Source organism: Colossoma macropomum, unplaced genomic scaffold, assembly GCF_904425465.1.
Source record: "Colossoma macropomum unplaced genomic scaffold, Colossoma_macropomum, whole genome shotgun sequence".
Lineage (NCBI taxonomy): Eukaryota > Metazoa > Chordata > Actinopteri > Characiformes > Serrasalmidae > Colossoma > Colossoma macropomum.
Genome location: NW_023494802.1, coordinates 14,374,711 through 14,401,841, shown reverse-complemented (window position 1 = coordinate 14,401,841; position 27,131 = coordinate 14,374,711). Strand labels below are relative to the sequence as shown.

General features: G+C 42.6%; 1 protein-coding gene across 2 annotated transcripts; it reads right to left on the bottom strand.

Moving 5' to 3' along the window:
• Nucleotides 1–596: 596 nt before the first annotated feature.
• Nucleotides 597–27,131, bottom strand: bcl2l1 (BCL2 like 1). Of its 2 annotated transcripts, XM_036590906.1 has the most exons (4): nucleotides 26,980–27,131; nucleotides 25,972–26,060; nucleotides 23,791–24,590; nucleotides 597–1,975 (listed from the first exon to the last, which is right to left on the bottom strand). In XM_036590906.1, exons 3-4 carry the CDS (start codon nucleotides 24,361–24,363, stop codon nucleotides 1,832–1,834), a joined length of 717 nt encoding a protein of 238 aa, XP_036446799.1. In that variant the 5' UTR covers nucleotides 24,364–24,590; nucleotides 25,972–26,060; nucleotides 26,980–27,131; the 3' UTR covers nucleotides 597–1,831. The 2 variants fall into 2 exon arrangements, with proteins under 2 accessions (XP_036446799.1, XP_036446798.1); XM_036590905.1 differs by lacking the exon at nucleotides 25,972–26,060 and having other exon boundaries at nucleotides 26,980–27,130.

Here is a 27,131-nt window from a genome sequence, read left to right as displayed (position 1 = left end):
CTGAACATCCCCTCTAAAAATCCAGTGTGTTTCCGTCTTATGACTTTGACCTGATTTCTCGAACAGGATTTAAGTCTAGCCTTGGACTACACATCAGTCTAAAAGATTTTCCACTGATGGGAACATGTAGTTCAGGAGTAGGCTTAATCCCTGTCTGGGAAACCTTTGAAATAAACCATGGTCTCAACGTACTGGTAGCCAACAGTTATGGGAAGTAAATGGCAGTGAAAAGTGAACAGATGGTCAGTAAAAATAAATATGGAGGAAAATGAAGATAGACAGCTCTATGAGAATGTTTGTTAGCTGATTCCAACTTGGTGCTGCAGTGTTAAATATCTTGGATGAGGACATAAGACTTAAAATATAAAACACCCCCATACACACACCACACACACACACACACACACACATTGCAAAGTAGAATTTCAACATTTACCATACATCAGTGGCAAGTTAATTCTGACTAAAGCAAGTATAGTTTTACTATCTAAGCTGTATTTAAGTTAACATCTACAACCTGCTCTGATGGTATTCTGAGCCTTTTGAAGACATATATCACATACACCATCTCCAAGATCACACAAGACACCAGGGACTCTTGTGGCAATGCGATTTAATCTAATTTTTGTCTGTTAAAATGAGTTATTACATGTTATGTGTGTGTGATGCAGTGTAAGGTGGCAATTAACACAGAAACGCACCTATTCTACCTCTCCTTACAATACTCCCAACGGTGTAGAGAAAGTTATAGGTGATAACCATACTTTCAACAAAATAAAATTTAATAAACGCAACATTAAAAAAACAAAAACAAAACAAAAACAAAACAAACATACAGACACTTAACTTACTAGCGCCCATATCAGAACAGAGTCTCTCAGAATGCGTGAGGGAGCACTTGGTCCACTGGAAAACTGAGAATCTCAAACAAAGCTTTTGAACACCCTCATGCTTAATAATGTACTTAGCTTCACACTCCACAAACGTTCAGGGCAGGTGTGGGCCCACAAGGGCCTTCAGATGAATGTAAATTAAGCTTACTCTGGGACTAAACTACAGGAATTATTCACTGACTACTGCAACAATTTTTTAATGTCAACAAGGTAACATAACCCAAATTTTGCTGGAAAAAAAATGACCAAAATGGCTAAAAGATCTTCTTTTTGTACTGTCCCACTCTGTTAAAGATGCCACAGGCAAGCCTATTCATGCATGCTCAGGTGTTGCACTTCAAGACTCAGAAAAGAAAGCTTTAAACTGTAGTGCAGGGCTTCGACAATGTCCCTTTAGCCCGGTTAACAAACCTACGAAGGGTCAAGAACATGAGCTGAGACACCTGTGATCAGGTACTGTCCTTATAAGCATTCTTTGCGTTAGAGATCTGTATCTTTGCTACTTTCCATTCTTTCTGAACAGAAGAAAATAATGTGCATACTTAAAAGATTGAACATGAAGCAAGAAATAATAATAATAATAACTACACAGAACAAGGAGAAGTCAGTCAGCCTTCTGGGCGGACTAATTCTCGACAAACGCCAATCAATTATTTTTGCTGGACAGTGACTTACAGATCATAAGAAACTGACCCTGTTTTGGGCCAAGTGGAAACAAACCCCCCTTAGCCAAATGCACGTTACAAGTGCTTCGGCCACTCGCGCAGTCCACGGTGCAGCGTGGTAGGGAGGGGTGTAAACATGACAATTCTTGGCAATAAAATAAAAACAAAAACCAAACTTTAAACTTTAAAGAGGGTTTAAGTTCCTTCATTGTTTGCCCGAGGTCTGTGCTGGGAGGAGGGTGAGGCTGAGTCTTCAGTGAATCCTCTTCCTGCTTACAGACGCTTCTGAGCGATGAGGGAGCCCACCACGAGTCCTGTGGAAAGGATCATTCCTGCCAGCAGCCACTTCTTTAAGCTCTCCTGTGACCTTCTGCTCTCTGCTGCGGCATCCTTCCCGAAGATCTCCGCAAAGCGCTCCTGCGAAGGAGGAATATATTGGTATATTGGAATATATTGGACAAAAACAAAGAATAATATTCGAGATAAAATTTGACACACAACCACAGTTTTATAAGATTCATGTAAAATCCCCTAATGGTTTTACAACCTAGTCTCTATCTGCGGCATCCGTATAGTACAGTCAGTTACAACCAATAAAGTCTCTGTACTAAAACAAGAACAGAAAACACAGTAACTCAGCATGCACTTGTAATAGAAGCCAATGGGCGGGAACATTATCAGAGAAATGCATCAAAACTATCAGTGGTAACTGATCGTATGCTACAAATGCAGCTGATGGAGGTTAGACTGAAGGATGCTGGAGTACTCCTTTCATTTTAAAGGTACTGCCTACAGCAAACTAATGACCACAGCTTGTATCATATAGCGGCTGATGGAAAATTCCAGCAACGGTCACAAATATTCTGTCTTTTTCAAATGGGAGAGGAAAATTCCTACTGTGGTGAAGCACAAGCCCAGATGCACCCATAGGCCCAGGACTCCCTCCAATCATATTCATAGTTATTCTGCATGGAGGCTATGAAAGCCAATCACATGGCACTATGACAGCCCCGCCCATCACAGGCCTCCATCTGGCCCTGCCCCTTTTCTAACAAAGCTTGTATGGCTCTAGAGCACGGCTTCACATGACCACAAGGGGGTGCACATCTCTTACATTGGGTCACGGGCCTAACTAACCTCATTTCACAGCAGGATTTCCAGCAACCTCAATTTTTTATCTGGAATACTGAAAGGGGATTTCAGGCTTAATGCTGTAACCTGTTTCCTAAGGGGAACAGCAAACAAAGTGGAGCATGTTCACTGCGGATTGGGCCCGGAATACATCAGCTGAGCATGGCAGTAAAACGGCATGTGGATTTAGAGCACGGATGTGATTCAGCCCCATCTGTACACATACAGTAATGACAGTCCTTTTCTGCGTCAGCCCTTTGTTGTCCTTGCTGTTCCATCCTAATCAAAGGCTTTGTGTGTTCTGTGCATCTTTTAACCTATGGGATATGGCTTTCCAACAGGATCGGAGGCACAGCAGTCAGGCTAGTAATGTTTGGAGCATGCAGCTGTGATTACAACACACTTTGCTCATGCAGACTGATGTCATCCCCCAGCCTTGCCTTCTGCCCCAGATACTCTGCCTATCTGCACTGGCTTGAAATCAAAAAGAAAAAGCATTCTGGAGATGAGGTGACTAGGCAGGAATGAAAACAGACGCCTGCGCCACCCTCTGTGCTGAAACTAGCAGGGCCAGTAATAAAAGCTTAGCATAATAATAACATATTATGAATCATAATGAATGCTATCATCGTTCATCATTTAATTATATATCATCTTTTGGTCTGGCCTTAAACAAAGGCATTAAATATCTGACTCTGAACAAGTATTACACGAGGGCCTTTCCTGGCTGCTCTGCACTGTTTATCAGTATCTCATCTTAAAATGGAATCCTGCCAATTTTTGGTAAAAATTTCTGCATAATTCAGTGGTTGAGATGTAAACAAAAGTCATTCAGACTTTAACAGGCCCAGACACCAACAAGGTACAAGGCTCTGACACAGCTAGGAAGAGAGACAGAGAAAGCTTTCTACGGGACGTCTGGGAAAGGCTGGCCAAGGTGGAGCCCTGTAATATTGGAAAGTCTGTCGTTTTTACAGCAGGGCTGTGACTCCATAAAAGAAAATATTTGTTCTAGCATCTCACAGACGAAAAAGTCTGTACACAAAATGGGGAGAGTGCCAAAGTGAGAGGCAGAGGGGTGGAACAAGACCAGCTAAAGATGCAATTAGGCAGCGAGGAGGAGGTGATGGAGGTGGAAGGAAAGGTGAAATGGTGTGAATGAGGCTGATGCAAGGTAGGGAACTAGGTGATGGGTCTGTAAAAGGAGGTAGAGAGAGAGAGAGAGAGAGACAGAGAGAGAGTGAGAGTGAGAGAGAGAAATTCATGGGAATTGACTATGAGAGGGAGTGGTTCCTGAAGAGATAGGGGTGGTGGAGACTGATAACGTATAGAGAGAGTGTTAGACGGGTGCAAGGGCACCGGTTTATCAGAACCAAATACGTAACGAGTGACCTCACGATTCTAGGACTGCTTTCAGAACAGAAAAACACATCAAACATCTTAAAAACATGATGTGGAATAGGGCTTCATAATATATTGTCTGTTAATCGGTACTGCGATGTTTGCCGTACTGATTCCACAAAACATTTTTACTATGTGCTCAAAGCATCCTGACCAATCCCAGCTGTGCTTGGTGAATCAAGGTATTCACGTGATCTTACAAAAAAAGTTATTTATTTTGGTCAAAATAATGCAGGCCAATCTTTAGCCATGTCACATTAATTCAACAGTGCATTTTTAATGTATTGAAATAAGACTCCAAATAGCAATCACAGTGTGTAGCAATACAATCGCAATCCCAGTGTTCATACAGTTGAAGCCCTACTGTAACCATACAGCCCTACGCCCACACAGAGAACAAGTCATGAAGATCACAGAGCTTAGTTCACAAGCCTGAAATTCCTGAATGCTGAAACCCTGCACTGAAAGCAAATACTGTAACCTGTGCTTCTCTAGCACCTCCTCAGCCACACCTTGGCCAAGCCATAAATACACAGACCAGTTCTGTCTGAGGGAGGAAGAAGGTAAGGCCAGCGCGTGACTGAACATCACATCAGCTTCCTTTGGCAAAATCAACTCTCTCAGAAAGAACACAAATATTGACACATTAGAAGCTATGCTGTCAAATAAGCTCACATACAAGCCCAAAGTCGCATGTCACTTAGATGCATTTCTCTGGAACTGAGTATACACAGTGTGGACGTAACTCAGTGCAATGGAATGAACAGAATGTATGTGTTGTGAGAAAAGGTGAGGTAATAATCAAAGGCATGTCAAGGCTTGCCTCTCGACTTCAGGGGGGCAGAACGACGCAGAGTATTATAGTTATTGTTGTAGACTTTATTACATAATAAAAGACAGAACACGCATAATAAGACTGTTTCGCATAAGGCAACATACAGTATGTGTGACGGCCATGGGAAAAGCAAGAAGAGAGGATTAGCAGAGCTCAGCCTGCTTGAGCTGTTAGGCTTCGCTGAGGAGGATGATCAAATGAAAGCTCTTTGGTGCACTTTGTTGAAACGTCACAAAGTGCTCTTAGAAATTCCAGCTGTCCAGCACGGCCCCTGACTCTCTCCGTGTGGCCCACAACTGATATACTGGTCTATAAAGAAGTCAAAATTTATAGCTTTAGTGAAAATCCAGCTGACAAAGCACCAATAATTACTGTCTTGTTTTATATCATAACGAGAACACCTTCGATGCGAGGGAAAACTGTTCACAAAAAATAGCACTGACCCCACACCAGGTATCAGTATCAGGTCAGCATTAGCAGTTGCTGAATGCTGGATTGCATACCAGAGGAGAAGAATGAATCTAGTCTGAAATGTCTCACATTGTTGTGTGATGTGGTGTTGTTAGTAGTATTTCTTCCTGTGGTATAGTATAGTGTTTGAGTGGTTTGAGCATGATGGCCTTCCTTTAGATGCTTATCTTAAAGGTGAATTCCATAGATTTTTTTTCACAGTGGTGGTGATAGGAACCAGATTTCTGAAGTGTTTAAATGCCTCCAAAGGCTAACTTACAAAGTTATTACATGAAAAAGGTACAAATATGTACGTTTCTGAAAGCTTTGAGAAATGGTTTTTGCCTAAAACGAATATACAAAACTATGTGTAGGTTCATTGTTTGTTTGCATAGTATATAAAATGGTTTATTGTGTTGTAGACACCTGGCTCCTATTACCACCACTGTAAAGAAACCTGAGATGGTAAGTTTCTCTACAAAGAACCATTTCACAACAGCCCACTCTGAATAAGTAAAATTTTGGGAAAAAAAGTGAAGTGCTTCAATAAAAAATAATTCATTTTGTAGCTTAGTAGTTTTAAACAAGAAATATCAGATTATATATAAAAAAAAAATGAATAAATAAAGCAAATGAACAGAAGAAACGCACAAAAATGCAAAGAATCCTAAGCTGCAAAATCTATATTAAAAGGTGCTGTGAGTTTAGGCTTAAGTTTAAAGTTGAGTTAAAAAATAAATAAACAAATAAATAAATAAATAAAACTATCATCAATAACCGAATTCTAGTTTGAACAGCTCAAGTTTGTCTGCTAGCCATCCCGCTGTTCAGGCTACTCATGCCTCCTCCATCAACCCCCCCCCCACCCAAACCAGCAGCTTATCGATCTTCATTCACCACAGCCAGGTACTCTACAAGCCCAAACATGCCTCCGTCAATACTGCGAAACATCCAGAACATCATCAATCAGTCATACAAACACTGGTGATACTAGCGCAGAATTTACAACCTTGTCCTTTAGAGGTGACTGAGAAGCTTCATGGTTCACTACATACTGTTTACTGCATACCTGTGTTCTCTCCATCGTTGGAAACCCGGCTCTGAATACCAACAGCAGAGATATGCTCTGTATGAACAGTGCGAGGGGTGAAATAGCACACATGAACGTGCACATCACATCCACTAGGCTCGCTCTTTACTGTCTCCAAACACCCAATGGGGGGTTGGATAAGGGGGTCCCTTGGGATGCTGGCTGCTAGGCAGCAGAGTCCGCCGCCAGGTGTTTTGCACAAATCATCCAGACCTGGGACCTCAGTCATAAAAACCTCAGGGCTGAGCCTGGAAAGACTTGACTTTCTATCACGTAGCAATCACTAAGAGATAGGAGGTTTATCGAATCCCAATAAAATGTCAAGTTGGGGTTGATTTTTCATGTACAACACTGAGCTTGGGTCCGTTTTCTATAGTGTTTTTTCATGTAATAAATTTGTTTTTATTTTGCCTATGTAAATACTGGGGACTCACATGAATTCTCTTGTGCAAGCTATTTTTCTGTAATATAGGCTGTGTGTTCAGGTCTTAGTATCTTAGTAAACTGATCTTTGCCATGGACGAAATAAAAAGAAAGCTTGCCAATGTTTAAAATTCCAGATGTGTCAGGGATGTCCTTACTGTGGGAACACTATGGCCTGGTCATTAGATCAGACGAAAACACACTGTTAACTTACAATGTAGAGCGAGAGACAGAATTTTCAGCTGCAACAGCAAAAGAACCGGCAACATCTCTGCGCAATTACCGTGGAAGCAGTGCTAAAATAATGGCATTGAATTGGTAGAATCTGACATGCACTAATCGCTGCCCCAAACAACTGAACAACTGTCTCTGACAGACACCTTTGATGATGTCCAGTGGGGAAGCCTTAAGGCCTTCTAAGACTTCAGAGAAGCCTAATGGATTAAAAATAAATAAATAAATAACACTAATAAAATGTCTGTTAATGTTGGCTTATTTATTTAATACAGCTATCATGCATGTTGTATTAAAACATCCCAAGTATTGTAGTAATATTCTTTTTTCATTGTTAAGTTTTGGCTGGAAACTAAAATAATCCCCCCCCATGATATCTAGGTAGGCCAAGGTGCTTTACTGAAGGAGTCACTGTAAAACTGCTAGAAGGTAAAATATCGCTATTGTCGGAAGAAAACCTCCTATCTCCAAAATGGTGACTTTACAGGAGAAGAAAAAAACCTTTACTTTTAATGTAAGTTAATGGAACCAGACTTCTTTCCAAGTAATTTCGGGCCGTTTCTTTTGGTACTTTTATCATGAAATTTGCATACAAAGTAAAGGGCAACAGGCATTTTCAAATTATGTCAAAAACTGAAAAACGACAAAAATGGAGATACTATGTTTTCTTCCGACAGCAGTGATGTTACTATGTCTGTTACAAGCTTTAAACGAAACATGGAATGTCCAAATTTAATCTAGAACACCCAAATAAATGTCCACGTGAACTGCCGTTAACTTAGCGCTAACACACTACTCGAGTCCCATAGGGGTGCTAGCAGAAATGAGCATTATTTTAGGCCTAACTCCAACAGTGATGATTCGCTACTGGTGATGGAGGCTCATAAAGAAAAAGGAAAACCTGATTCTAGATCACCATTCACAAGTTAAGATGTTTAGTGAATATGCAACCTGTGTGGTTGGAATAGGGATATGTAGCATAGAGTTCCTGGGGCTTTGAGCAAAGAATATAAAGAACAGAAGGAAATAAATGACAAGTGAGGAGATGAGAAAGAGAGATAAAGGTCCTTCATCGCCAAGGTTACGGTTACAGTTAAGGGGTGTGTGCACTTCATCATAATGTATGAGTCACTTATGCTCCAAACGTTTTAAAAGTGAGTGTGTGGTACAGACAGTGGAGTTGCAATAATGGGAGGATATGAGTGAGTCTTAAAACAGTGTAAAATGCAGTATTGTATGAGAGGGTCCTACACTGTGATTATTAACACAAGTACTGGAATGAGTAGCAGTGTGACTCAGTCCGTCTGGGTTTCTGTAGTGTTGCGCTAGAATGACCCCTGACCACTTCCTTGGTGACAGGCGTTTAAATGCCTTCTTTTTCCCAAATCTACTGACATTGGCTTCGGAGTAATGACTCACCACACAGTGTTTTACAGCGGAGACAGCACGGCTTCTCTTGTATTTTGGTCAGGCTTAGCTAGCCAGTCCACTGTGCCAAAACAGAAGCCAACTTGACTGTGATGCTACACTGAAGACTCTCAGAGAGGAGATCCATTTCATGCACAGACACAGGCTTTGGTTTGGCAGCTTTGGGATGAACTCATTGGAAATTCCTTTAGGAATTAGCCTCATTATAAAAGCCCTCAAACTGCCAAGCAAAGACACATACAGCTTCAACCTGGCAACAAAACAAAGCCAGCTGAGTTTCAGCTCTGAAAAAGAAAAAAAAAAACAAAACACAAGCTGGAATGTTGAGGAGGCTTGAACCATGAGACAGCGTCATCGCCCCCTGAACGCTCTTTGGTCCTCTTTGAGACGCATCAGGTTTGATAGGATAAACAAGAAGAAACAAGAGGAGCTCTATTCCATGTTCGTCCCCTTGAACAGGCCCCTGAACAGAACAATCCGTGCTGCCAGGAAGGGCAGGACTTCCTGAAAATCACCATGGAATGCTGCTTCTCAAAGTTTCTGAGGAAATCAGCTGATCTGAACCAAAGAGAACCGCTTCGAGAGAAAACATGACCTAGGCCAGCTTTTAGGAAACCGTTCCAGGATGTGTTCAGGCCCCTGACGCTCAGCCAATGACATAACCTTTGCTGAGTCATTCGAACATCTAGAACACTGCAGTGCATAGTTGGAAGCATGATTAAGGTGGAAAGCGAAAAAACCCTTAAACAAGAGTTCAACAGACCTAGACAGTCACACAACAGGATATGTGACAAGACAGAAATGTTCTAGGAGTTGCAAAGCCGTTGCAAAATAGGACGTGCTGTAACTGCTTCTTTCTAAGGCAAAAGTGCAATGATGCACAGGCTCTGCGCATGTTCTTGATCAAGGGACAGTCAATAATGTTGCCTGTTTACCAGTTACCTCCTGGTTATTGTCTTCACGCCAACAGTTCAGTGAGATCGGAGTGACTCAGACCATAGGTAATGACCGACAGGCTTCTGGAGTATTGATAGAGACCGAAGGTGTGACGCACGAGACGATGACATCAGAGATAAACCGATTTCTTTCATCACATCTAATTTCACAAGTCAGACTCATGTCTTAACTTTGCTGTCAACAGGTCGAACCTATGGGACTGACAAACCTCTCCATTACAAAAGAGCAGAGGGATCAAGGTGTGTGTGTGTGTGTTGAGGTGTGGCTAAACACTTCAGTATTACACAGCACATTCTGAGGCAACTCCCCAATGGCGGAGCCTTTTCCACAGCTACACAACGCATGTTTCACTAAACAAATCAGCCACAGTTCAAACCAATTAAATGGCCCATATCCTACAATCGCCCTGTATATTATTTTCCTTCTTCTTTCAAGGTTTTTGTGTGGGTTCATGTACTAATAATACTCCTAATTCATTTCTACAATTTTCAAACCATCATAGAATTAAACTGTGCTTTTAAGACTGATATGTAAATGAGCTCTGTTCTGATTGGTTGCCCTGTACTGTGCCTTGCTCAGAAAGCGGTCCAGGCTGAAACACGCCTTATAACTTCATTGTAAACAGGCAAAGCTAAACTACTGTAGTCTTAAGAGGCAGATATATGTAAATGTGTTGGTTTTTTTATGGCATCACAAAAACAATGACATTACAAGAAGCTGTACTTGCAGCTGGATTTCCATATATGGACAAGGAAGTGAATGATGATAGAGCATGATATGCACTGTCTCTCTAGCACAGCAGTGCCTGAATTTTGTTTTGAAGGGCCGAAGTACAATAAGACGAAATAATATACAAATAAAGAAGAAAAGTAGGTTCTAAAGCAAGTTTTTAATAACACTAGACTACATTTTGTTACCAAAATAATTCAAAAACTGAAATTAATAAGTCACATACAATATATGTTTGTTTTCCCTTTGGATGAAGTTAGGGTAGCTTTCTGGCAGGCCAAATGAAATGTCCTCATGGGCCAACTTTGTCCGACATGCCACAATTTGGGCAGCCCTGCTCTAGAAGTTAGGCTGATCTTAAAGAGCCCATATCCTACATTTTTTTTTGTATTTTCAAACTGCTGTAAGCTGAACAGGCCGACAAAGGTATACAAATTGAGTTTTGTGACATCACAAAAAACAATGAACATAAAATGGGTTTTACAGCTTAGTCTCCATACATGAATTGTATGGACTAGGAATGTTCTGAAAGTTTGAACATACTGTCTACATACTACAATAACATAAAAAAACAATGAAAAGTCCTGTTTTCTATGATATCATCAAGAATTATATATTACATCAAACTCTTAGAAACATGAGGAAAGTTTTGTTTTCGATGACATGGTCCCTTTAAGGCCAACCTCACCCCAATCACTTGGTTACACAGTACCCATAAAACACATGCCATTTCAGCTATTATCTATTTTAGGTCACATCTCCGGAGGTCTGTCTTAAGGAAGGCTCCTTTGTGTTACTATGGCGATGTGTGCGTTCGAGTCTTGGTGCGTGTATGTGGTTGTACTGTAAATGAATTAAAGAGGAGATTAATGAGTCAGGATAGTGGGGCTCAGACTCCAATCTGTTCTCCATCTCACTGGGGAGATGTCACCATCAGATCCCATTCTGTCAGGCAAATCCCAGAAAGGACATTAGCTAGACACACACACACACACACACACACACACACACACAGAGTGCCAAATGTCCGGTTCATGTATAACGATACAGAAATACAGACAGCTAGACGTATCAGATACAACCCAGACATGGACATATACTCAGACCTCAAGGGAAGTCTAGCAGAAAACTCAGACTGTGGGACTTATGCATATTGAATGGTGTGCACGCAGTCTGAGACAGCGTGTGTGCACACGAGTCTGTATGTTCCAGGGTCATAGTCATGGTATGTTAACTCCACTCTGGACCACCAGCATCCTCTCACTCTGCCCCCCATGGCCCTACACCTCCACACAAAGGGCACAGACATGCCATCTGTCTGAGAGAATGACAGAAAGACAAAAGATATTTAACGTATAAGGAGACTGACTGTGGGGAACTAGGGCAGAGACAGACTGTTACAACTGATCATAACAGTGCTCATCAACACAGTTCATCAATCAGAGTGTATTAGCAGTTGTAATTCATTTTCTTCAGATTTCACTGGACTGTACACACTCTTTATACACATTTGTCCCTCTCCCTCTCTCTTCCTAATCCTGCTGATGTAGGCTAAGAATTTCCCCCATAATCTGCCATCAAATACGAGCTATGAAGCAGTATGAGAAACAGTGATTTGAAGAGGGGGTGATTATAGCTAAGACATAAGGAAGGGAGACACAATTGTTAGAGATGAGAAGAAATGGAGGTGCAAGTAGGAGTACAGAAGAGAGAGAAGAGAAAGACGCGGCAGGCCATAGGGATTGGAAAGGACGCAGAGAGAGGAAGAGAGAAAGAAGGGGGTGAATGAATGACAGATAGAGGGAGGGGAGTTGCTCATGACCTGATTTCCAGACTAAGCCAGTTCAGGCAGAGCTGAAGAGAAGAGCAGCGTTGTTTCCAGTAGAAGTCCAGCTCACTGTAATACATTGATTTTGCTCTGACTCAGCCTCTTTTTTTCTCAGGTAAAACGCCAGCACTCATTTAAAAAAATGCAGTGATGAGAGTTCCCCCACGCTCCCAACTTTCACCTTTACCCCACAACCTCAAGGCTTGTACACACACACACACACACACACACACACACACACACACACACACAGAGAGCTGCTCAGCAGTCATGACGACCACGGTGATGCATAGCCAGAGGCAGACTGGAGTCACACAGCATTACCAAATACAGTAGCTAGCTACAGTAGTGCTGTGCAGATCTGCTGCCTTACACACAGCAAAGCCTTTACAATATATATGAATACATAAATAAGTCTCATTTCTTTTTGCCTCTAAAAGTCAGAAAATGTCAGGTGGTGCAACTGTCCAACCCCATATTTTGATTAAGTAAACCATCAAAAAAAGTAATTTATTATATACATTCTAAATAAAATAGTTCGGCATGATTTATGTTTGAAAACCTAAAAATAATGCACTAGTCCAGCTATTGGGCTGCTATGCTAAAGGCGTTAGCAGGTTTTACGCTGTTCGTATGATTTTAACTGGCTTAATTTTGGCATACCAGTGAAATTAATTCATTAGAAAGAATTCCAACTGGTATGCCACTGGTGTACCCACTACCATTGCCTTTCAACAAAATCCTGGAGTTGCAGCTTTTGCCATGAGCATTTCTCTGCCGCTTATCAACTCACACCGCCAACGTGTTGTTTTGTCAACTGGTGCGCATCAGAAATCGCTTCATGGTATCAGTCATAGTATCTCCATTGCTGATAGACACTATGTTTAAGTGCCAGTACTGGCACCAATACCGATATGGTATCAGTATCGGTGCTTATTTTTAATGTTAGGACATTGTCTTACACTGAAACAGTACAATTATACAGGACTCTTGTTATAATAGCACTGGCATTCCTGCCTGAACAGGGAATTGAACCCAAATATTTGACTTTTGTATCTCTTATACTCTAGGATTATTATTCAAATATCAATTATAAGCTTACTAATAACAATAAAAACAACAGTAATACTAATAATATATAGACATCCTTTTTAGTGCTTATTTTAATAGTCAAGTACATTAGTTGCAAATGACTCTCATTGTGATAGCAGTTACATTTCTGCCTGAACAGGGACCTTACAGCTATCTGACTATTATACCACCTTAAACTCTAGGCTTATTATTCAAATATTTATCTTGAGTCTTATTATTCATTAACTGCTATGAAACTAATATGTAAGGTAATTAGTGAGAATGAGAAATTGAAGTGTGGGTGAACAGGCCACAAGGGTTTAAAAGGGTTTAAGGGGTTAAATGCATTAAAACATGTTCTTCCTATACGCTAAATTTCCTAATTTTCTAGCCAATAGAATGGTTATCTTGTATCTGGGAGCAGTGAGAGGTCAGCAGTGCTGGGCAGTGACTGGCTCTTCCTCTGTGCTGAGGGCTAATTGAAATGCGGTTCGATGATGCTGGCTAATCTCTGCATAAGTGCATTAGGAGAGCCAGGCTCAAAGCTGCAGATCACTCTTCCACATGACTGCCTAAAACACACACACACACACACACACACACAGTGCGACACCCAGACGGTGTGTGTGTGTGTGTGTGTGTGTGTGTGTGAGACATGGTCTATTAATAGCAGTGTGGAGCTGCAGCTCAGTGGGCTGATCCACTGGAGCAGACCCCCATCACACACACTAGAGCTTGAAATATTTGCCAGAACCTGCCAGGACCCAACTGCTCATGTTCGGTCAGGTACGGACGTTTCCTGGATGTGTGTCCAGCTCAGGTCAGACCCAAAGTCAACATTCGGGTTTTCATAGCCCACCTCCCACCTTAAACAGGTTTTACCTGCATTTCCTCCTGCTTTAGTCGTTTGCCTTACTTTATCCTTCCTCAATGCTTTCATTACCTTAAAGGGTCCAAATTCTACATTTCTCCTTGCACTTAGACTTAAACAGGCTGTTTTTGACACTGTTTTAGACACTATCTAAATGAGCTCTGTTCTGACTTGCTGCACTCTATTGCACCTTAATTAAAAAAGCAGTTGGTGCTAAAACACTCCTTGTAACTTCAGTGTGAAAGGGTGGGGTTGAACTGCTATAGGCTGAAAATATGCAAATATATTGGTTTTTAATGACATTACTAAAACAATGAATTCAAAACAGGCTATTTTTGGAGGCATGTTTCCTTATATGGACTGTATGGGCTGGAAATTGAATGGTATTGTTACAATATTTATAGACTATATTAAACACTTAATTCAAAGAATTGAGAAAAAAATCAGCTTTCCACAATTTGGGCCCTTCAAGCTCAGGTCAATCGGAGCTTGGACAGAAAGTAACAAAGCTGTGTTCGGGTTTGGACCAAAATTTAGGCCCAATTAAAGCTCTACTCCACACACTCATATTAAGACACAACACGGAGAACAAAGGAAACACAGACACACATTTGCACTGACCTCCACATGCACTGAGCACATACCACACATATCACAGTGGGACGAGGCTGTGACTCATCTGAACTGAGCAACAAACTGTGTTGTGCGACATATGAGCAGCATCAGCGCTCCACACACTCGCGCCAGCTCCACATTATACAGAGCAGTCACACGGCATAATCAGCTCACCTCTTTCACCCTCTCTCACTCTGTTCACTCTCTCTCGCTGTCATTTACGCCTGTTCAGACACTCTCCATCCTCCTCCTCTCCTGCCCCGGAATGGACCAGTCCAACCTTTCTTGAAGGTGAAGCCCCTCCCTATACCTCTTCTGCTTTCATCTACCTCAGAGGAGTGGTCTACCCTAGCCCACCCCTATCCATTATTTTTCTCTCTCTGCCTCTCTCACTCACTCTCACTCTCCATCTATTTCACACACTGGTGACAAGGCTGTAGAAGACTGAACCACACCATCTGTTTACTGCCATTTTCACTCAGTCAGTCAGAGAGTCCAGCACAAACACACACACTTACACTTTTACACAAAACAGCCAAACCATATGACCGACAGATACCAAATCTCAGCAACGTCAAACACTGAGCGCAGCTAAAATACGGCTTAGCCCAGCTCTAACATCCACCCTCATAAAGCAAAGGGTCACGGCAAACTGTGACCATGAGGACACGGAAATGGAAGAGAGAGAGAGAGAGAGAGAGAGAGAGAGAGAGAGAGAGAGAGAGAGAGAGCGCTACATAAAACAGGAGCAGGTGCCCTGCTGGAAAAGAAATACAGATATAAATAAAGGAGTGAGACTAAACGGCTGTTTTGTGTAAATGATATGGAGATGCAGTGAAATCTGTCAATTACAGAGGAACGTTCACATTATCCTCCCTCTGTTCAGCTCTCTGAGCCCCCCGCCACAGCCTGTTCATAACGCGGTACTTCACCTGGACCACCGCAGGCTCTGTGTGTGTGTGTACATGTGTCCTCTGCGTCTTTGTTTAAGGCGATCACGTGCACCGTCTGGGCTGTACTCTCCAATAATGCAGACCTACGCTATAAATCAAATATGTGAGGAGATATTCTCTCTCTCTCTTTCTCTCTCTCTCTCTCGCTCGCACCTCACTGTTTCTCTTGATCCCTTTCCCTCACTCTCTCCTCTTTCTCCCTCTTTTCTCTCTCCCTTTCTCCATGTTCTCTCATTCTCTCCCGCACACTATTATTTTTTCTTTCTCTCCTTCCCTCTTTTCGCCCTCCCTCCCTTTTGACTCTCCTTTCACTTTCCCTATTGCTCATTCCCTTTTCTATCTCTCTATCTCTCTTCCTCTCCATCCCTCTTTCTCTCCTCCCCTTTTCTTTCCACTCTCCCTCTCTTCCTCTTCTCTGGCTCTCTCCCGCACACTTTATTTTCTTTCTCTCCTTCACTCCTTCTCTTCGTCTGTCTTTTCTCCTTTCTATCTGCTTCACTTTTGTTTCTTTCTTTTTCTCCCTCTTTTCTCCTCCTCTCCATCCCTCTTTCGCTTTTCGCCTTTTTCTTTCCCTCTTGCTTTTCACTCTCCCTCTCTTCCTCTTCTCTGGCTCTCTCCCGCACACTATTTTTTTCCTCTCCTTCTCTTCCTCTCTTCATGTTTTTTCCCCTTTCTGTCTTCCTTCTATCTTTCCCTCTTTTCTTTTACACTCTTTCCCTTTTTCCCATTTTTCCTCCCAATGTCTTTTCTTTCTCTCATTCCCCCCTTTTGTCTCTGCTTTCCTTCTCCCTTTCTTCCTGCCTGTTTTATCTCTACTTCCCTCTCCTCTCTTCCTCCCTTATTTCAGTCCCCCCCCAACTCTTTCTATGTTCCCTCTCTCTCTCTCCCCTTCTCAACCTCAAGCAGAAGTACAAAGGCATGTACGCAGTAAACAAACTCATATACACACGTGCACAGGGGGCGGTGCTGATGTGCTGGTTTGACTGATAGCCGCAGTAAGCGTGTCACTGGAAGGCGTGTCGTGGACACAGTGCAGTTCACCGCGCTCAGCAATCATGTCATAGAGATCGATGGAGAAACAGATCAGATGGAAGGATGGAGGAGGAATGTTAGAGAAGGGACTCCGCAGCGGTGACGCGCTGATGTTGTTGCACGTCTGATCTGCAACACGCTCACCCACGTGGGACAGAGAGACAGGCAGACTGACAGTGCGAGAGAGAGAGAGGGAGAAAGAGAGAGAGAGAGAGAGACAGAGAGACAGAGAGAGAGAGAGAGAGAGAGAGAGAGAGAGAGAGACATACGGCTAGAGACAGAGAGATGAAGTGAAAGTGATGGAGGATGGGGAATTACAGTAGGTGATGTAGGGAGTCCCACAGGATCTCTGTCCATAACTGTAACAGACACTGACAGAACAGATGTGCGGATGCGAGTGAGACGGTGTATCATGCGCGGTGGTCTTTGTGTGGGAGAGACTACAGAGGGGCTGAAAGTGAATAAAAAGCAGAGAGATGCTGCAGCAGCAGTGACAGTAATTAAAAGGCTATAAAGCAGCTCTTTGTTTAAACGTATGGTTGAGTGCGTTTCTGCTCGTGTGTTACGGAGCGACTCTCGGCTCTGTGTGTGTTTAATTAATGACATCGGCTGTGTGTTTGGACGCCGCTGCACTGGCAGAGACGAGAGGAGACGAGCAGAGAGGAGCAGAGAGGAGCAGAGAGGGGCAGGGGGGATGCCGGGGTGAAGAAACCTCTCTGGACACAGTGCTAATGAGCGCTTTGGAGGCACTGCCATGAGAGAACACACACACACACACACACACACACACACACACACACACAAAATAAAGGAGAAATAAAGGACAAAGCAAAAATAGGCAAGTGTGCTAAGTGTGGCACATCTCCCTCTTCCTTTCCTGTTCATCTCACTCTTTACCTCTCTCTTCTCAGTGTTTTGCTCTTTCATTCTCTTTTCTCTCTTCCTTTGCTCTCTCTTTTCCCTGCCTAGCTCTTTTTTTTCCCTCTTCCTTCGCTCTTTCCCTTTCTAGCTATCTTTTTCTTTCTCTTTTCCTTTTTATGTCTCCCTGTTTATTACTTTGCTCTCTCCCTCTCTCTCACTGTTTTTTCTCCATCTTGCTCTCTCTCTGCCTCTCCATCTATCTCGCTTTCTCTTTCTATCTTTTCCTTTTCACTCTCGCTCTCCTGGGTTCTCTTTTCTCTACCTTTGCTCTCTCTTCACTTATTTCTCTCTCTTTTCTCCATCTTTCTCTTCCTTTGCTCTCTCCCTTGCTCTAATTTTCTCTCTTTTTTATCTTCCTTTGCTCTTTCTAGCTGTCTCTTTTCCATTTTTATCCCTCCCTTTCTATTTCTTTGCTCTCTCCCTCTCTTTCACTCTGTTTTTTCTTCGTCTTGCTCTCTCTCTGCCTCCCCATCTATCTCGCTTTCTCTTTCTGTCTCTTCCTTTTTTCTGGCTGTTTTCTGTTCATTTGCTTTTCCTCTCTTGATCTCTCTCTCTCCCTCTCTCTCTGTGTATGGGCATCCTCCCCCTGCTCTACTTATTATTCTAAAACTCACTCACAGACTGAATGTGATTTATGCGATATTGGCCTGTCTAAACAAAGACATTTACCCACTGCACAATCGCTTATTATTCATCCAGTGCCCCCTCCCCTCCCCCCGCCGGTATTTCACCTCAACACACACACACACACACACACACACACACACACACACATACCAAAGAAAAAAAATATTCTCTCTCAAACCCGCACACACACATTCATCATCACCATCATCATCAACATCATCTCATTTCACCACCTTTTCACTCTCTTAGCAGTCAATTTAATTCAATTCACTCTTCACCTCCCACATTCAGAGGAATAATTACAGAGAGAGAAAGAATAAATTTATTATTTAGTTTTTTTTTTAAGTTTCCTTTGTTGTTTTACAAATCTTAGATCACTAATAATCCTGAACATGTTTTTCTTTCCTTATCTTACTTATGTTCAATGTTAAACGCCAACAAACCACTTTGAGAGAGACACACAGAGACAGAGAGAAAGAAAAAAAGCAAAATATAGAGAAAAAGCCAGACAGAGAGAAACAGAAAGAAAGAAAGAAATGTAGAAGGAGAAAAAACAAAGAAGGAAAGAAAAAGAGAGAGAAAAAGCAATAGAAAAAGAGAGAAAAAAGAAAGACTAAGAAGAAGACAGAGAAAGAGAAAAAAAAAGAGGAAAAAAAGAAAGAAAAAGAGGAAGGAAGAGAGAAAGAAAAAGAGAAAAAGCAAGAGAAGGAGAGAGAGAGAGAGAGAGAGAGAGAGAGAGAGAGAGAAAAGAGAATGACAGAGACAGATAGAAAGATACAAAAAGAGGGAATGAAAAAGAGAAAGAAAGAGCACGAGAAAAAGAGAAAGACAGACAAAGAGAGAGAAAGAGGAGAGGAATCAAAAAAGAGAAAAAGCAAGAGAAAGAAAGAGAGAAAATAAAGAACGACAGAAAAGACGAGAGAGAAAAAGAAATACCAGAAAGATAGATATAGAGAGAGAAAAAATAAGAGAAAGAGAGAGAAAAAAAGAAAGGTGACAGAGAGAAAAAGAGATGAAAGAAATCAAGATAAAGAGCAAGGAAAAAAGAGAAGAGGTGAGAGGGTGAGAGAGAGAGAGAGAGAGAGAGAGAGAGGGTGAGAGAGAGAGAGAGAGAGAGAGAGAGGGTGAGAGAGAGAGAGAGAGAGAGAGAGAGAGAGAGAGAGGGTGAGAGAGAGAGAGAGAGAGAGAGGGTGAGAGAGAGAGAGAGAGAGAGAGAGAGAGAGAGAGAGAGAGAGAGAGAGAGGGTGAGAGAGAGAGAGAGAGAGAGAGAGAGAGAGAGAGAGAGAGAGAGAGAGCGTGAGAGAGACAGAGAGAAAATTCCTCACTGAGGATAAAAGCAACACACTCAGATACTCTCAGGTAGGGAGACACACCTGCAGCAAACAGCTGCCAACGGCTTTCCCGTCACTGTGTGTGCGTGTGTGTGTGTGTGTGTGTGTGTGTGTGTGTGTGTGTGTGTGTACAGAAAATGAGACTAACCTTTAAAAAAGGTCTTGAATTTATTCACCCGCCACCCAGAGAACGCATGATAAAGAAATGGAAAGAAGGTGAGAACAGGAGGGTGAAATGAGTCATGCAGACAGAATGGGCAGTTTTTTGGTTTTGGAAACAGTCACGTGTGGGAGCACCTCTCAGCGGGGCCATCCCCTCCTTCAGCATAACTGCATGACGAAGTGTCTGTTAGCAGGTTGTCTTCGCGTGGGACCTTTAGAATTCAGACCGATTCCCACTGCACTGGTGCTGGACGATATACGGTCTCTATCAGTGAACTAGTACTGGTTCAACATCAGTACTGACTTTTATCTTCAGTGGTACTTAAAGATAAATTTACTTAACTGTGATAAACATCATAGTTGAAAAAGCTGTTCAAAATAAAAACAATACATTTCGGTCTAGTTAACATTCACAGTATCGTGTAAGGATCTCGAATGATTTTAAGAGAAAAAGAACAAACCAGCTTGATCAGAAAAAGCTGTGTCAAGTTATTTCTTGCACTGTCAGGCAAGACGTTTTAGCAGAGTATCAGTCTCAAGCAGCTTCATCGGTTCATGAACTTTAGTAATGCACATTTAAGCTGTTCACACTCAGCAGATTTGGTTCGATTAAAATGAACCCTGCTGCAACTGCTGTTAGTACTGTTCGTCAAACACAAGTGAGAAGGCTGCCTGAGGGGGTCTTGGTCCACTTCCAAACACTTACTAGTGTGGTTCATTTGAAGTATGACTGCAATATGAACCGAAGACACAAGATGAACTGTCGTCTCCTCGCTGCATCCCATGTGCATGCGTTTATCTCTTCATAAGCTCTGGACGGGTAATTATAAAAGGGTTTCAGTTTAAAACATGCCAAAGCTGTTGTAAATTATTTATATATTACGTCTGGCTAAATGCATTAGAATATTACAAAACATAAATAAAGCCCACAAACTCAGCTAGGCCAGAGTACAGCATGGTTCCAAGAGTTTGGCAGATATTATCCTAGTTACTATCACCAAATGTACATCACAAAATCCATCCTCCCAATCAGCTGTGTCCTTTTATCCATATGACTTTTGTTTACTCCCTTCGGTTCTGTGTTAAATATGTCAATTTGAACCTGCAAAGAACTACACCTCAAATGCAACGCTGTTAGTACTTTGGTCAAGCTACAAATGTAAACACACTTTTAAATTGCTGTTGTTGGAACGAAACCTTCTCCAAAATTGTAACTTTACAGGAAAAGTAAAAAACCTACTTTACTTTTAATGTAAGTCTAAGGAACCAGACAGTTTTCCAAGTAATTTCAGGCAATTTCTTTTGGTCCATTCATCATGAAATGTACACACAATGTAAAGGCCAACAGACATATTCAAATTATGTCAAAAACTGAAAATAACAAAAGTGGAGATACAATGTTTTCCTCCAACAGCAGCGAAATACTGTCTGATAGTATGACATATTTGGAAAACATTGTGGTACCGAATTTAATCAACCAGCACTATGAATACTGGAGGTTATTTGCTGAATGACACTATATTGTTAGTGTTGGTACAAAAATATCACATACAGCGAAAAAAAAAATTATTTTGGTTTGTTTTTTGTGTTACATAATTTGAGGCCCTTGCAAGCGGTAAGAAATTTTAAATAAAAGTTAAATAAAAGTTAAGGTTGTTTTCCTTCTCCTATAAAAGTTTTCATTTTGGAGATATAAGGTTTTGTCCCCAACGCACCAATTTACTGCTTCTGCATCGAAAACAGTCACTGATTGTGATTTGAGGAATGTGACTGTGTATCTTCCCCCCCTCAGTTTTCTCTCTTTTCATGTAGCTTGAAGCAGTAGATTCACTAGTGAGCACATCTGACTGAACAATACAGTATCAGGGCGGGTGATCAATACCACACATTATCCAAATTTAACCAGCAATTAGCTGGAGGGCTGGTGTTAATAGGGAACCATTATCAAGTGTGCCTGTGTGCACGGTAATGGAGGTTATAAGCAGGTCTCTGAGGATCGGTGGCCCACATTCAGCACATTCGTGCACCATATTCGTGACTGTCTTCTATTCGTCAAACACGCAGACCTACTTTTATTCCCCACAAAGGAAGTGACATCAGAACCACGCTCTTGCTTCCTTTAGCACTGGAAGAACTGAAAAAAATATTTATAGGTCAAAGCCCACGATATGACTTCATCGAAACGCTGGAGTCACTCAGATCACTTGGTTGGGTAGGCTGCCCAACTGGGTGGGACTTTTGAAAAACTTTTGTAGGGACTAAAAGGGACAGGACAAATGAGCGCATCAGGAAGTCTGATCTGGAAGATATTTTTCAGTGCTGAGACTGCATTAAGCAACGTTACACGTCCCAAGAAATATATTTATAGGCTTTAATTTCTCAAAGTACGATTTCTTCCTTTTTTCCCCTCTTCATTTATGTTTGTGATGATTTTTATCTATGTCTGTTTTCGCTTTGTTGACTGCTGACATGCCTTGTAATCAAGTGCACCTTGAAGATAAACAAAGTTCAGTTCTGTTCAAAAGTCGACTGAAAACTTAAGCAAAAAGTGAGGATTGTTCAATAAGATCCTCCCTGACCTCTTTTCCTATTGAACAAGCATGACTTTGAGGTAGCGTTATCTGCCTAACTGTGAAATCCTGCTTTGTGAAACACTCCTCAGGTCAGATGAGCAATGTGTTGACATTTGTAACTGAGAAATGTTCTGAACACCATGTGCTGCGAGGCATCAAATCAAAATGTTCTGGACAAGGAAGAGAAACGAGTGCAACACGAGTGTGTTTTTGTGAAAGGGTTTCACGTCATCTGATGCCTTTAGATTCATTCTGGCACAACCAGCATCAGCAACGCAAGCCAACCAATCAGAAAAAGACTGCATGCGACACTGCCCAATCAAATAGTCTTAAAATGACCTTTCCAATTAGACAATGACTTCCATACCATATCCCCTACGGACCACCCAATCGTCTGGTGGTCCCCGCCACAAAGAGAAAGCGCTGTTTTTCATAGCACACCTCCATTCCCCATCGCCAACCCTGCCTCAGTGGAGCACAGCACAAAGCCTTCCTCGCATGACCTTACTGACAACATGCCTTTTGATGTGCTGGCCAGCTGACCAGAGAGAGGGAAAAACTATGTAGAAAGCAAAAGTGAGAACAATAGAAAACCAACAATGGAAAACAATGGACCATGAGTGCTGTCTTCCACCCCCCCTACCCCCCGCCATATGCACTCATCGCCCATGATGCTCGCTGCTCAATTCAGTTCGGTTCAGTTTCGATTCAGCTGAACGACAGCAGAGATGATCAATGCTCAGCTGACCACAGGCTGTACCGTTATCTGCCTGTCCTTTCCCCTCCACAGAGTTTAAAGATCCCCACCCCGACCCAGGAGAGGACAGACACTAAAAACAGCTCTCATCTCGACCCAGGGGAGCCACCAGATCAGCCAATGCAAAACACAGCCACTGGAGATAACTGCAGAACATGATCAATAACACCCACTTAGACCACTTTGCTTTCTCTTTCTTTTCTTTTAAACAACTCTTAAGCAGACAACCAGAAGGCCTAATCACGAGAGCTGAATACACAAGAACGCCAAGTCAAATACAAGATAATGCTGGAACAAAACAGCTTTAAAACCATCAGCACAGAATATCACACCATGTCATTTGCTTTGATAAAAATTAGCATCAACATATTTAAAAGGATAAACAAACTTCAACAATGTACAAAACTTTCATAGGTCGTGACCAGGAAGATAAAACTTAGGATAAGCACATTTAAAAGAATACACAACCATAACAATGAGACTTTGTAATCAAGAGGATTGTTCCAAACTGACATATCGCTGTTGTTAGGAGAAAAACCTTGTATCTCCAAAATGACAACTTTACAGGAGAAGGTAAAACCTACTTTACTTTTAATGTAAGTCTATGGAACCAGACTTTTTTTCCAAGTCATTTCGGTCCATTTCTTTTGGTCCATTCTTCATGAAATTAACATACAATGTAAAGGACAATATGCATTTTCAAATCATGTCAAAAACTGAAAAACGAACAAAAATGAAGATACGAGGTTTTCTTCCAACAGCAATGATATTCATGTTCAGAGGTGTCTAAATAGATGTATCCAAGCTACTTACCCATCCTCCTTGTTCCTGGATCCAGGGCTGGATATGGTTGTCCAAGTAGACGGTCATCCACTCTGCGATGCGTCCCACGAGTGGGCTCATCTCCTTTTCCACACACTCCACACACAGGGCCCCACCGAAAGCGAACAGGCCCACAATGCGGCCCCAGTTGACGCCGTCTCGGAACACCTCGTCCATCACGCTCTCGAAGCTCTGATACGCCGTGGCTGGCGTGATGTGGAGCTGGGAGGAGAGGTCGCTAAAGGCGCGTGAGTATCGCAGCTCAAACTCGTTGGCCGAGTCCCGCAGTGCTTCCTTCACGGCGTCCAGCCCTCCGGCCCCGTTGGACCTTCTTTGGGGGGACGAGGTGGGCGACCCCGCTGGACCGTGACTTGTCCCATTTACGGATCCATTGACGACTGCCGTGGGCGTCACTGCCGCCCCCTCGACATCCGCCTCTGCCGCCTGACCCCCTTCAGTCCGATTTGTGTCTTCCATAAGCCCGATATGGTTACAGGGATAGTTCCTCTGGGAGAGTTTGTACTTGATAAAGTACACAACCAGTTCTCTGTTGTAGTAAGACATAATTGAGTCCTGCTCAACGTTCTCTCGCGCTGGATTCACGCTCTCTGCTTGCTCGTCGCTGTCCGCAGAACGGCGTGCAGACCCTCCCGTCCTTTCTCAAGCTTGTGCCGTCACTGGCTCTCTCATCACGGATCTTAAAGCAGGCTGATCTCTGATCTTCATTGATTTCTTCTGCTTGTTATCCAGCATAAACAAACACAATCAAGGATGGTGCAACGGCTCACAAGCTGCGGTTAGAGGACACAGATGAAGGAACGATTAGTGAGGGAGGGCTCACGCACACACAGAGACACAGTTTCCAATAACAGAGGAGGAGGGGGTTCGAATGAAACTTAAAGAGAGGTTAAGGGCTATTGTAAATAACCAGCTTTTTTCCTGCTGCTAAACCCCTCTTACTTAATTGGGTGTCTTACACAAATGCAGCAGATGGTAGCCTCTCATCACCTGCCTCTGATGAAGAATAGGGGGAATAGCCCCCTCTCCCCCTTTTCATATGGCTCAGAAGAGCAAAGCAAATCTACACTGACCTTGACACGGGTGAATTTAAGCAGCAGGGGGTATGAATAGCCAGCGTGGCTAGAATTATGATTTACTCATTTGATCCAAGCTGGACAGGAGGAAACATGGCTGCAGCAAAAGAAACTCAAACAAAAGAAAGTGGGCATATTTGTCCCCAAACCCAATAGGGGATCACGAAACAACAGATATTTTCTGTTGACTAATAAAACACAAACAACACATATATAATAATTAGTCGTGCATTATACTTGTATGCTGATATAAATTTTTTTTATTTTAATTATTCCTCGTTAGGAAACTGTGACGACCTTATGTGGCTGTAAATAATAGACAGTAAGAATGACACGAATGTATTTCTTGATAAATAGAGTCTATAGAGACAAATGCAGACTTACGTAACACAAAGAGTCGCAGTTCTGCGTAAAAATCTGTGTACACGAGGCAGCAAACACGTGGTCGCTACTAACAACAGAGCAGAGTCTCGAGGCACCTCAGCGCTGTACGCAGTCTTCAATGTGGAAATCAAACAGCTACAGGAATGCAGTATATCGAAAAGGAGTAGGCCAGTTATTTAAAATCCGAGGAGATTTCTTTAAAATGACTACCTACGACATAAGCTGTAGACTTAAGTTCACGTTTCGTGTAAATAACAACAAATCACACGCCACCAATTCACTTCATGATCAGACCAGATCACCTGGCCTGAAACGTCACAGAATTAAAATATCTGTTGGTCTGATTTGTGCATAGGCACATCCGCAAAAGACACGAAAGTCAACAGGAATGCGTGCCTTTAAGGCCATCACTGTAACAGGAGCTGTTTCGTGTCTCACCAGAAGCATCTGAACTATTTAAAACAAATAACGCAGCTTTAAAAACACAGCACACACTTGAGAGCTCTGGCTTGTTTGACCTAAAGCAGCCAGAGTGACTGACTGTCATTTACAAATCTCCCACAGACACCCGAGAAATAAACCCAAACACATGCCACCCATAACACATGTCTACTCTGGACACAACCAGCTCACTTCATCCCCAGTGCCAGTGACGTAGCTACAAACTACAAAGTTTGAAGGACATCCGGCTTACCATACAGAAATCTGCCCAGACTTCAGACAACACCACAAAGAAAACAGCTCGTCTGGTTCTTCTGCTGTAACAGTTACTCGGTGGTTCAGCTGGTGGATAGATTTACAGTAGAAGTGTGAGGAAGCAGACAGAATGAGGAGAAAACGTCCTGCCCCGCCCCCCCGGCTCTGTTATTGGACTCTAGAACTCCGTCGAGCCCCGCCCACACAGCCATTACGTAACAATAGGAAACGTCCGTCGTAGATCAGCTGTAGTTATTTTAGCTAATAAAACCACAGAGCGGACCCTGTTCTGGGAAACTAATGTCACCAGACCACGTCCACAAACGCAGTGTTTTACCCCCCAAAATGTACCGTGTCAACGAACCAATGAATCCCAGCATTTGTTGATCTTGCGTACGGGGTCTTCGGTTTGGTTATACATGCAGCCCAAAGAAGAAGAAACCTTCCAGATGTCATGAAATGCAGAGAGAAGTAACCTAGGTTGGCTGGGTCACCTAAGCTGGCTGGCTAGCGCGACGAACGTGAACCGCAGTGTTAAAACCGAGAGCTGAATACTCCAAAGCCTGATCAATGTATTATGTATAAATATCACTTACTGGAACGTAAAGCCTTCCAGTAACGCTGGTAGCTAACCTAGGTAAGCCTCCTTGGCTGCAACTACCTGGTTGGGTATTATTTTCACCGATTTGAGTTCGAAAGCTAAACACGTAGCTATCGTTGCTGTACTATTCCAGAAGCTACTTTAGCAAACAGCTAAAAAAAACAGCAACTTCCTCCTGAATTGATTCCCAGCCAAGAACGCGTTTGCTGTGCGGTTCTAGCCTAGCTCGCTGGAGAACTACGTCAAACGCAGGCTCGGGCTAACAGGGCTAGGTTAGCTAAGCTAGCGTCGGGGGCATTAACAGGAACGGGCTGGGCTTTTGGCTACACGAGCGACGTAATTCAGAATAAAGGATGGAAATACAGCACAGTCAAGGATAATATCGCCACAGCGCCCGCTACTCACTCAGATAATTAAGAGGGTTACGTCCCAGGCCCCTACATCATCGAGAAATCCAGCACGGCTCCACTCAGAGAGCGACTGTAAGTCCGACATGTCTGGCGTAGCTCAGAGAAGCCCAGCTGAAGGCTCGGAGAGCTGTGCTAGCTCCTGCTAGC

What these genes read in the sequence shown, in the direction of transcription:
- bcl2l1 (XM_036590906.1), bottom strand. Translation starts at nt 24,363, where the DNA reads ATGTCTTACTACAACAGAGAACTGGTTGTGTACTTTATCAAGTACAAA. An exon ending in TCCAGGAACAAGGAGGATGG is followed by an intron (nt 1,976 to 23,790) that starts GTAAGTAGCTTG and finishes CCTCCTTCGCAG; the next exon opens with GAGCGCTTTGCGGAGATCTT.